The sequence below is a fragment of the Canis lupus genome, chromosome 5 (genome assembly GCF_011100685.1).
Source record: "Canis lupus familiaris isolate Mischka breed German Shepherd chromosome 5, alternate assembly UU_Cfam_GSD_1.0, whole genome shotgun sequence".
NCBI classification, from domain to species: domain Eukaryota; kingdom Metazoa; phylum Chordata; class Mammalia; order Carnivora; family Canidae; genus Canis; species Canis lupus.
In genome coordinates, this window is record NC_049226.1 from 11,318,007 (window position 1) to 11,330,110 (window position 12,104).

The 12,104-nt window shown below is 46.2% G+C and overlaps 2 protein-coding genes, 1 long non-coding RNA gene and 1 other non-coding gene across 4 annotated transcripts in view; 3 read left to right on the plus strand and 1 right to left on the minus strand.

The window, feature by feature from the left end:
- CLMP (CXADR like membrane protein) overlaps positions 1-2,974 on the plus strand; it is a 99,532-nt gene extending 96,558 nt beyond the window's left edge. Inside the window, 1 exon segment of the mRNA XM_038535850.1 lies at positions 2-2,974. Coding sequence (XP_038391778.1) covers positions 2-84 — 83 coding nt within the window. The 3' untranslated portion in view covers positions 85-2,974.
- A 61-nt stretch (positions 2,975-3,035) lies between these two features.
- LOC106558786 lies at positions 3,036-5,173 on the minus strand. The gene is made up of 3 exons (XR_005359119.1): positions 5,063-5,173; positions 4,320-4,416; positions 3,036-3,897 (listed from the first exon to the last, which is right to left on the minus strand). It is a non-coding gene; the product is annotated as an uncharacterized LOC106558786 (long non-coding RNA).
- Positions 5,174-5,532: 359 nt separating this feature from the next.
- HSPA8 (heat shock protein family A (Hsp70) member 8) lies at positions 5,533-10,160 on the plus strand. Its single transcript, XM_038535851.1, has 9 exons — positions 5,533-5,688; positions 6,367-6,576; positions 6,890-7,095; positions 7,327-7,479; positions 7,588-8,143; positions 8,364-8,566; positions 8,813-9,011; positions 9,210-9,442; positions 9,735-10,160. Exons 2-9 carry the CDS (start codon positions 6,372-6,374, stop codon positions 9,918-9,920), a joined length of 1,941 nt encoding a protein of 646 aa, XP_038391779.1. The 5' UTR covers positions 5,533-5,688; positions 6,367-6,371; the 3' UTR covers positions 9,921-10,160.
- LOC119872095 lies at positions 8,207-8,294 on the plus strand. Its single transcript, XR_005360279.1, has one exon. It is a non-coding gene; the product is annotated as a small nucleolar RNA SNORD14 (small nucleolar RNA).
- Positions 10,161-12,104: the final 1,944 nt, after the last annotated feature.

Sequence of the window (12,104 nt, forward strand, 5' to 3'; positions counted from 1 at the left end):
GCCGCACCCAGCATGATCCCCAGCCAGACCAGAGCCTTCCAAACCATCCGAATTAGAGTGGACTTGACTCCCATGCTTTCCTAGGAGTCAGGATCTTAGGACTCTTCTAGTCATTGAAGCTCAGTCACCAGCCACACAAACCCCCTCGAACCAGATGACAGGCCATTTAAGTAGCAGTGAGCATTGCATGGACCCAATTCAAATGAACACTTTCTTTATATGGCACCAAACAAGAAAAAGATGTAAGCTGATCATCTCCAGAAAGGCATCTCATGGTGCCTTGAGACCAGAGTGGGGAAAGCAGGGGTCCTAATCTGTGTATTTGTTGACCAGGACCTGTGGTGGAAAAGGTTGGGGAAAGGGGAACTGCACACACTTAAAACTTCTCACCTGAGATGTTTTGTATCAATACTTCGACTCACCATTGTCAAGAAGAAATGAAATGTTGTTCATAAATTTTCTATGCATTTCTGCAAACCTACTGGATTATTGTGCTTATTCAGTCAAGTGGAACCCACAGCCTTATATTTCACCTACCTGCACCACGTACTGGGCATATTGCTTCTGAGAAATTTCAAAAAAGGAAATATGTTTCTTCTGACTTCATTTACCATAAGGTTTGGATATTGATTTTATAAGGAGTTGAACTAGTAGGAGGTGAAGAATAATTTGAGTTTCTCCCCCCTCTATCCACTCCTAACCTCCCACTTATAGAGAACCATAAGAGAACTAAGAAAGGAATTCAAAATGTGTGACAGGGGCCTGTGAAAAACTTTCCATCTTAATGATGCTCATTTGGAGGGTCACTGACAGATACCAGAAATCCATACTGGACCAATTGTGGAGTAACCCTCAAATCAGATGTCTCTGAGGACTTCCCTGCTGGATATCTCTGGAGCACAACGTTCACTATGTGTCATTTGACAATGTTCTTAGAAGCTTTTTCGAGAGAGAGAGAGAGAGAGAGAGATCTTTCAGAGATGCTAAAAGATCATTGATATATCATTGCGTTCTCTTCTGAGAACCTATAAAATCAGAATTCTAAGACTGACTAAACTATAAAGGGAGCTTAGATCAGTTATCTCTTAATATAAGGAAGTTTATTACACCAAACCTGGAGCGTCCTCCATTTCTTTCATTTTAGGAGAAAGATGTGAACCTGGGACTTTTGATAATTCTAGGGCTTAAATTATCAAAAAGATCAGGGATTGCCAGCGTTTCCTAATGGCATTACAAGGACGTCATAATCATTCCCTCCTGAGAGGCTGAAATAAATTCAGTAATTTCCCAGCTTAGCCTCTGAGGAAGTCCAGGTTTGGAAGGAAAGGGAATTATATTTAGGGAAGGGATGGTGAGGATAACTCGTGGGTGGCAGGACAGGGCCGGATTAGTGACTGCTAACATTTGAACTGTCAGCATCTTGGAAACAATGAACAGAAATGATTCACCACAATAACCATCATTAAGAGTTGATTCATGGAAGAAAGGTGTGTGAGAAATAAAAAGCAAGCAGCAGCCTCCAATACGAGAACTTGCCTTTTTAATAGTGTTGACTATCCTGTGAGTCAAATGCATCCAATGGCAAGAATGATAGACCTGAAAAAGCCCTGCAAGGACCTCAGGGCAAATGTCAACAGATCTCCATTGGTAGTGCAAAATATTTATGATTAAAAGGGCAGCAAGTCAGAGGAAAGAAAAAGTCATGCTGAATCTGGAGATGAAAGCATTGTTTCTAAAATGGGAATCAGATGCTTGAAAAGGCAGATCTGGGATTTGGCCCCATTTTTCTGGTTTTTCCTTTCTACATTTAATTCTTCTACCACAGCCCTCATATAGTGCAAATACATTTTTTTCTAAGGTTCTTTAAGAAATGAGGGGGTTTATGCTTGGGTGAAAATTGTAATTTGAGGTTTGTCTTCCTCTTAAAAAAAAAAAAAGCTGGGAGATAAGAGACATTGAGGAAGTAATGTAAAGAATGTCTATTAATTTAAGAAGGCTGGTATATGTGGAATGCTTAATACTAACACTGCCTCATTGTAAGATAAAACCCCTTCCATGCTCTATACTTTTTTATTCTTCTGGTAATGTGGTAACCTATCACCTCTGCTATGTAATTCTGAGGATTCTCATTCCTATAGCACCTGAGCCAAACAAGTCACTATGGAGGCTGCAGCTCTATCATCACAAGCAATTTGCTCTAATCGTTACTTACTACCTTTGAACCTAAGGTTTCCTGCATATGTCTTTGCAGGCAGGAATCAGTCCCCTTTGCATGATATGAAGATTGAGGTTATTTAAACATGTTAGTTACTAAAAGACTAAAATACCCGTTGAATAGCCAGATTTTGGAAATCTATTCACACTGGCAATCTACAAAAAAATTCACAAGACTGATAACTACCTAAAATCTGAGAAATTCTAAGGAATTGAAACTTCTGAGAGATAAGGTGCTCAAGTTTAAGCAATGATAGTGCACTTTTCTTGGAGTCAGGTTTTTGGGTTTAGATACGGCAAGCTCTGGGCTTAAGATAAAGTTTTGAGACACTACTGGTTTCAAACCATATTCCATTAACTTTAAGTCAAATAAATCTGATCCGTTAATATGAAACAAAAAAGATAACTAAAAAGTAGAAAGAAAAACATTTTTAGTGTGAAGATTCCAACAGAAGGATGTGAATGTTCGGAGAACAACCATTTCAGTAAAATATATAAACCAAACTTAAATTTGTGAAACAATGAAGTGGATGCCCTTGTTGTTACACTGTATAAAAATAATTTCAGAATTGCTTTTGCAAAAACACACAATTTTGCTTAATTTCTGGTGTTAATCTGTTTATATTTTAACTTCTAAGTTGCCTTGTAATTGAGACTGTATTTGATCACAGAAACCAAATATTTATTACAGATGTATCTGTATCAGCAATTAAAAAATAAATAAGTAAAGGTGATATACTGTAGGAGAAGCTGAAGGTCATATAACCTGCACTGGAAATGTGTTCATTAGCTTGCTGCCAAAAGAAGAACAGAACTCAGTCTGAATATCATCTATTATTTATTGATTTCAGTCACAAATACACCAAAGTACTGTTTCCTTTTTTTTTTTTTAAAGTACTGTTTCCTAACAAAGTGAGATGCTTAGTAGTACGGGAGAATACCAAGTTATGACAGAGATGCTGCCTTTAAGGACCTTATCAAAATAACTAATATTCACAATGCAAATATTTTATGCCAAGGTGAGGTGCCGACAAAACTACACACTAAAGGATTCAAACAAATCTCAAAAGGAGTAAGCACCGAGAGATTCAAATGAATCTGAAAAAAAAAAAAAAAAAACTTCACAAAATTAAATGAGGTAATACATGCAAAGCCCTTAGAACCCTTAGTGCTTGGATATGTGACAGGGACTCCAGTACGTTCACGACCCCACTCCCCAGCCAGAAACCCCATGCCTCAGACTCTGCAGTCCCTATGCCCCCAAACTTTAATCTTTCGATCCTGAATGTGTCTGAAAGCTTGTAAACAGGTGGAGACGGGACATTGGTCATAAACTTTATATACATACACTCTGAATCATTCTATTTAATGAGTGCACAGTCCAAGTTCTACAACGTGCTGTGAGTGACCGCACACACAGGTTATCTACTTTCTTTCATCAGTGACTTTAGGTGGGATACTCCAAGGCACTGGATTTGGGACCTTCTTCCATGGTCGGGTGGCTCAATAGTTAAAACGAGGTTAGGCAGTCCAGAGGTCACAAGCTGCAAAATGTAGGATATAGTTCAGAGATTGTGTTTGATAGGCTGAGTGGGAAAAGGAAGATGTAGATACCAAAGAAATTGGAAAGGAGCCTCCCACGGCACACATCTTCCTCCTCCGAGTTGGGAGTTACATGTGTTTCTAGAAAAAAAAAAAAAAACAACAAAAAAAAAACTGCACTATAGGGCAACAAAAAAAAAACAGACCAAGGATTCTGGAATCAAATGCGCTAGGTTCCATTCTAGCTCAGCCAACTGTAAATCCTACAGATAGCGTCTCTGGACCTCATTTTCCTTCTAATACAGGAATATACGATATATACCCCAGAAATCTGCTCCGGTGGTTATATATTAACGAATGAAAGAACTCTATATGTTGTAAAAGCACCCTAAAAACAATTTCTTGGGAAGTGGGGCAAAATTCAAGCACATGCCACCACGTGCTCAAGCCAACGCTGCCCTCCCCCACCCCCCCCACCCCCGGAAAATGCAAAGGCAAAACATGAAAAAAACAACAAAAACCCACCCTTCCTTCACATGTTTGAATCTGTGTTTAGGCCTTACTGTCTTGGACAAGGACAAGGTGTCCTCTTCTGACAGGCTTTGTGGAGGCACCGTCTGCAGGGCTTTTCTGATTACAGCCACAGCACGGTTAGGTGGTCTTTAGAAAAAAAAAAATAATAATAATCTTTTCATCCGCCCATTTATCCATTAAATAAGAGTACCAGCGGCCGGGCCTGTTGGAGAGAACACCCCTGGAAGGCAGTTCAAGGAACTGGGGCCCCCAGGCCGCGCGGCTCCGTTATCAGCACCACCGTCTCGCGCACTCGGTTAAGCCTGTTCCAGGACGCCCCTGGGCGGTTGCTCCGCGGGCTTTTTTAGAAATCCAGGAAGGGCAGAGAACCACACACCTGGTCCCTGAAAATAAGGGCGCCTGGGAAGCCCCAGGTGAAGGGCACGGGGCCGCCGGCGCCCAGGCCGCTCATGCCTGGTTCTCCTCGGCGGAAGCAAGCCGCGGGCCTTTCTTTCCTTCCACAGACACCTGAGGAGTAGGGGTGGGGGCCGGGCGGCGGGCGGCGGGCGGCGGGCGGCGGGCGGGGGGAGGGGCAGGGCGCGGGCCCCGCAGCCTGAGGATTCCGGGCGCCGGCCTGGCTCACCCGCCCCGCCCCCGCCCCCGCTCCCGCTCCCGCCCCCCAGCCCCAGCGCGCACACCCGGCCCGAAGCACCAGGCAGGCGACGCGGGAACGTGGGCCCCGCGAGGGCCTCGGGGACCCCGGGCGATGCCGAGGGGGGGAGGGGCGCACAACCTTCGCGGCCATTTTGCCCTCGCTCCACTTCCGCCTTCCCTCCCGGGCCGCCGGGTCCGCCCTGCCCCCGGGTCCGCGTCCGAGCCCGCTGGCGGCCAGGGCCGTTGCCATTGGCTGGCTCTCACGCTGCCCGCCCCTCTCCCTCCTCCTCCTTCCGGCCCCTCCCGCGCGCGCTTGCGACGGCGCCTGCGCAGAAGCGGACGCGGCCTCCGGCCCCCCCCCCCCCCCTCCGCCCCCCCTCCGCCTGAGGTGACTGAGGACTCCCGCGCGCGGGCTCTCTCGGCTCCACCCTCCCTTTCCCCGGGGCCGTTCGGAGCGCGGGGGCGAGAATGAAAGTTCCAGAACGCTGCGGTGAGTGCGTCATCGCGAGGGGGGGTGGGATGGGGGCGGGAGGGGGCGAGGCCCGGAGCGGGAGCCGGCGTCGTCATTGGGGCTCGCCGAGGTGGCCGCGCGCCCATTGGCCGACGCCGCCGTGATGGGCAGCCGGCAGGGGTGGACCCCTTCTGGAAGGTTCTGAGGCAGGGTATAAGAGACAGGGTGGCGGGCGGAAACCGGTCTCATTGAACGCGGCGCCAGATCTGCAGACGGCTGTTGTCTCCGCGAGCCGAGCCCGGCCCACACAGAAGGTAAGGCCCGGGCGTGCCGGGGTCCCGTGGCGGCCCCTCAGGGGCGTGCGGGCGGCGGCGGCCGGGCCGGGTGGGCGGCGCCCGGGGGGCCCCGAGCCTTCGTGTGCAGGTCCTGGGGCGGGGGGGGGGGGGGGTCCGGAGCCGCCGCTCGCCTCCCTGCCGGGCTGGGGCGCGCCCTTCCCCGCGGGGCGTGGGCTGCAGCCTCGGGGGCCGGCGGCGGCCGGGTGGCGTCCGGGCCGCTTCCGCCCTCGGGGCGCGGAAGTTCCAGGTCCTGTGAGGAGCGAGCCGCCATTGGCGTGCGGCCAGCGCCGGGAGCGGGGCGGGGGGGGGGGCGGCCGGAGCACGTACCCCGGGCCGCATTGTGTGGTCTCCGGGAGCGCGGGTCACGGCGACGGGGGGAAGCGGCGCTCCAGGGCCCGACACCACGTGCTCGGAACTGTCGCAGACTCTCGGGGCAGGTGCACCTTCCGGTGTGGGCCGGCCCCGCCGCCGTTGGCACGGCAACCCCGGCTGCAGCGCTGCCGGCCCCGGCGTCCCGCGGGGTTCTCCCACATGGGCGGCGATTCGGGGCGGGGGAAGCGGGCTCGTGCCCGGTGGTGGCTTAGTTGTCGCAGGAAGCGTTCCGAGGCGTTCAATCCCGTTCTCAAACCAGGGGCTCGCTTTCTTTTTTTATCCTAGCAATTATGTCTAAGGGACCTGCAGTCGGGATCGATCTTGGCACCACCTACTCCTGCGTGGGTGTCTTCCAGCACGGGAAAGTGGAAATAATTGCCAATGATCAGGGAAACCGAACCACCCCAAGTTATGTCGCCTTCACGGACACCGAACGATTGATCGGTGATGCTGCGAAGAATCAAGTTGCGATGAACCCCACCAACACGGTTTTCGGTAAGCCGTTGGCTTAGATCTTCTGGCGTGGAGTGTAGGTTGCGGGTGGTGGAAGTCAGAAGTTTATGGAGTGTGAGGCAGCCGTGAAAGCCTGGAAAAGAATCGTAAAATCTGTTGCAGTGGTGATTACGTAACGTTCTGCAAAAGTTTGAGGTATTTTAAGAAATAGTTTGGATAACTGTCAGAGGAGGAGTCCGTTTACTAGAAAGTAATTTGGTTACTAGTCCTCGTGGCGTTTGAGTGATGGCGGACTAGGTTCTTCCTCGGTAGATAGTAGTGTAACAAAACTTTTCCATTCGGTGACCTTTTACAGATGCCAAGCGGCTGATTGGACGTAGATTTGATGATGCTGTCGTCCAATCTGATATGAAGCATTGGCCTTTCATGGTGGTGAATGATGCTGGCAGGCCTAAAGTCCAAGTAGAGTACAAGGGGGAGACCAAAAGTTTCTATCCAGAGGAGGTGTCCTCTATGGTCCTGACGAAGATGAAGGAAATTGCAGAGGCCTACCTTGGGAAGGTAAGTAGTGTGCATCCCTACAGGGAGGTAGTTGGAGGTTGAAACATGCACCAGATTCCCTGATGAATGCATGGGATTTTTAGTGCTGTGGAACATCTAGTGGCCACAACTAATAAGTTAAACGTTTAAAACACGCTTTTTGATATTTTGAGAGCACACAAAAGTAGACGATGGCCATGTGACTGCGGACAATTTTACAGATGATTTACAGCCATTTTTTGGTCTTCTTAGACTGTTACCAATGCAGTTGTCACGGTACCTGCATACTTCAATGACTCTCAGCGTCAGGCTACCAAAGATGCTGGAACTATTGCCGGTCTTAATGTACTTCGAATTATCAATGAGCCAACTGCTGCTGCTATTGCTTATGGCTTAGACAAGAAGGTATGTACCACGTGTGAAGAATAGGACTCACCTTACTATATTATATATAGATCAGAGACCTAGGAGGAGGTGTGCGTAATGAGTAACTGTCTCATATTCTAATTGTAGGTTGGAGCTGAAAGGAACGTGTTGATCTTTGATTTAGGAGGTGGCACTTTTGATGTGTCCATCCTTACTATTGAAGATGGGATCTTTGAGGTCAAGTCCACAGCTGGAGACACTCACTTAGGTGGAGAAGACTTTGACAACAGAATGGTCAACCATTTTATTGCAGAATTCAAGCGCAAACACAAGAAGGACATCAGCGAAAACAAGAGGGCTGTCCGCCGTCTCCGTACTGCATGTGAACGGGCTAAGCGTACACTTTCTTCCAGCACCCAGGCCAGTATTGAGATTGATTCTCTGTATGAAGGAATCGACTTCTATACCTCTATTACTCGTGCCCGGTTTGAAGAATTAAATGCTGACCTCTTCCGTGGCACCCTGGACCCTGTAGAGAAAGCTCTTCGAGATGCCAAGCTGGACAAGTCTCAGATCCATGACATTGTCCTGGTGGGTGGTTCTACCCGTATCCCCAAGATTCAGAAACTTCTGCAAGATTTCTTCAATGGAAAGGAACTGAATAAGAGCATCAACCCTGATGAGGCTGTTGCTTATGGTGCAGGTAAATTATTTCCTCAACCTTTAAACAGTTGTAACCAGTGGACTTGTTAAGCCCTAGGCTGCTTCGCTATGATGATTGATTCTTTAAACATTCGTAGTTTCCACCAAAAGCTTAGCTAATGATGGTCCAACTTCCTTGGATGTCTGAGCGATTGACCTTTGTTAGGGAGTTAACAGGGTGGTTGGGATTGTTTTTTTTAACACTGTTTCTATTCCACCAGCTGTCCAGGCAGCCATTCTTTCTGGTGACAAATCTGAAAATGTTCAAGATTTGCTGCTATTGGATGTCACCCCACTTTCTCTTGGTATTGAAACTGCTGGAGGAGTCATGACTGTGCTCATCAAGCGCAATACTACCATTCCTACAAAACAGACACAAACCTTTACTACCTACTCTGACAACCAGCCTGGTGTGCTTATTCAGGTATGGATTATACTGTTGGTACTGATTTGGCTATACTTAGGGGTTCTATGTAGCTTTGGAAAGACTTGTCCCGCTGTGATGATTTGACCTAAACCATTCGTAGTTTCCACCAGAAGATTTTGTGTTGGCCAACTTCTTCCTTGGATGTCTGAGCGATCAGTCTTTCCTCCTAATAATGGACTTTATGCAGAAATCTACAAACTGCTAAACTTTTGCGGCTTCTTAATGATTTGTTTTCCTACCAAGGTCTATGAAGGTGAGCGTGCTATGACCAAGGATAACAACCTACTTGGCAAGTTTGAACTCACAGGCATACCTCCTGCTCCTCGTGGCGTTCCTCAGATTGAAGTCACTTTTGATATTGATGCAAATGGTATCCTCAATGTGTCTGCTGTGGATAAGAGCACAGGAAAAGAGAATAAGATTACCATCACTAATGACAAGGGTAAGTGTTAAACACAGGTTTGAGTGTTATTTTATGTTCTACAAGATGGTGTGGGTCATTAAGGATAGTATTTCCAAAACCTTTGACTTCCCAAAGCCCTCCCGAAGGCATTTATCCTAGAAGCTTTCTTTCATGGGTTATAAATGTTATAGGGTAACTAGAAGGTTCACATTTTAAGGTCGTGTCTAAACTTCACAGGCCGCTTGAGCAAGGAGGACATTGAGCGCATGGTCCAGGAAGCTGAGAAGTACAAAGCCGAAGATGAGAAGCAGAGAGACAAGGTGTCTTCCAAGAATTCACTTGAGTCTTATGCTTTCAACATGAAAGCAACTGTTGAAGATGAAAAACTTCAGGGCAAAATCAATGATGAAGACAAACAGAAGATTCTTGACAAGTGCAATGAAATCATCAACTGGCTCGATAAGAACCAGGTTTGTGATTCCTACTGAATAGTGGTGGGTATAGGGCTTCAGCAGGAAAAGATTAGATGGGTTTCTAAAAATACAGGTCACGATGATGAATGGTCCAAACATTCGCGGTTTCCACCAGAATTCCACGTGTTGGCAACTAGCTTCCTTCCTTGGATGTCTGAGTGACCCAACATTTCATGGGTGACCAAGACTTGAATATAGGGATAGGTTTTTGTTTAGTGTTACTGTCAGATTATACCAGGCATGAAGTTTCTTGAGGAATTTATAGTATGTCTTTTTTTTTTTTTTTTAGACTGCAGAGAAGGAAGAATTTGAACATCAGCAGAAAGAGCTGGAGAAAGTCTGCAATCCCATCATTACGAAGCTATACCAGAGTGCAGGAGGCATGCCAGGAGGAATGCCTGGAGGCTTTCCTGGTGGTGGAGCTCCTCCCTCTGGTGGTGCCTCCTCTGGGCCTACCATTGAAGAGGTTGATTAAGCCAACCTGATGACAGGTCTAGCATTGTTCCACACATTTGAAGGACCCAAATTTGTAGCAAATTCCATGGCAGTTTTAAAGTCGAAGCTGCTATAGTAAATATACTGGGCATTCTTGATACTTGAATATGGAATATGTGCACAGGGAAAGGAAATAAACATTGCACTTTATAAGCACTGTATTGTTAAGTGGAAAATGCAATGTCTTAAATAAAACTGTATTTAAAATTGGCACCATAAAGTTGTCTGACTCCATGTATACAAGGGCAACCGGTAGCATTTGGTTTTTGGGAGGGCTGGATATTTGGCCTAGTGGTGAAACTGGGTTGTCAAGTGGCTCAGGTTTAGTTCCAAATCGATAAAATTGTAGTTTGGGTTTGCCATTAGCTAGGCTTATGGTTGCTATGATAAATTGAAGCTAGCTGCAGATCTAGGCACTCTCGGTGCTCTTGAAGTTGATGGGGAAGAAAAAAGGGAAGAATCCAACTTCTGCTTCATCTGGCATGAAGAAAGTAGTTTGGGAATGGAAAATTTGAATAATAGATACCTAAAAGGGAAGTAGTTGGTCATGTAGGAATAAATAAAGTTAAACCCCTGTAGCATATCCTTTATTTCCTTTCGACTTGTTTGAGCTGGGTGCTAACCCATAGAACTCTGGAGTTTACCATAGAATCAACTGGAAAGGAAAGGCCTAGAGCAGCTAATTGTGCATTCATGTCTTAAAACCGCCAGGCTAACCCTGAACCATGGGCTGAGCTGATGTTAGTACAGTTGTATTTGACAGGTTACCGGTTTGCCTTTAGGTAAAGGGTTTATAAAGGAAAACTACATCGTTGGCTCGTTTAAAGATTACGTGGCTTGGTTCTTTGCGATGTTTAGGAAAGGGGTTGAATTTAGGTTTCTTAGTAAATAATGGTTGGTTAGCTACAGGCTGAAAGTACTCCGCCTTGGAGTCCTGGAAGTCCTTTGTGCCTATGTCACTTTGTTCTGATAGGCCTCAGTCCTTAAAACCTGAACCAAAAAAACAGGTTAAGGGTGATAAATCTGACATCTGGGGGTGCTACACATCTGCCACCTGGTGGTCAATTAGGACTCCACTAAGTGTTAAGAATGCTCCCAGCAGAGGAGCCCAGCTTTGATCTACTTGCAACCTTAACTGGTCTCAGAAAGCTTGGTCCCTCAGTGACCTAATATTGTACACATATACCCGGGTTTTGTAGAATAATTCAATACTTAAGAGCATTAGGCAAGGTCTAAGACCTTTCATAGAGATCATTTTCCTGTGGTTGATACTACATTGATTAATGATTTAGTACTGTATCCGTGTAATGCTTGGAGTCTGCAGAGATTGATGGTGCCATACATGATTTTTTTCTAAGGGTCATTTGAAATTTGAAAGTAATGCTTTCCATGGGGAAAGGCCCATGGCTTGTATGTAGAAACTGCATGGTTCCCCCCCACCCCTTAGTTGATCTGATCTGGGTTTTAGGTATTTTAATACATTCCTTATGAATCTGGAGCAAACGGTTTGAGACTTCGCTCAGAATGTGCTCTTGGTGCTCTGAAACAGGATTGGGATCAAATGTGATCGTGAAACCACATAAGACCTCTTAAAGTTAACAGGTTTTAGTCACAACTTGAATTTCAAGTTAATGTTGAAATTCAACATTCAAGTTCAATTCAATTTCAAGTTAATGTTCTGTCCATGAATCTTAGTGAAACAAATTGGAAATTGAGAAATGGTGGTTTTCCTTAGTGCATATGGGAGAAGCTGGGCCTGTGTACTAGAAAATCATGGGGCTTTGGGAAGAAAATGGAAATTTAACTATTTGCTAGATTTTCTTAGTTATCCAGAGAAGGTTGTGTTTACAGCTGAGGACACAGGATCAAAGTTGAATTGGTCTCAGATTGCATAGTAGGAGAGAGGATCTAGATAATCCAATTCTGGCAGGCTTAACTCCAAAACCTGTGTTGGTTTTTGCTCCTTCATCGTGTGAGTTAAGCTCCTCGAAACAGCATCTGGAACTTCCTGCAAGGAATATTTTCTTTAAAGGAGTTTTGCAATCTTGCTCAGCACCTGCAATTGTGTACTTGGTAACTTGGTCCTGATATTACTCCTTTGCTAATTCCTCGTTTGAGTTAATGGTGAGTGACCTTTTTCAATACTTGAGGTGTTCACACATGG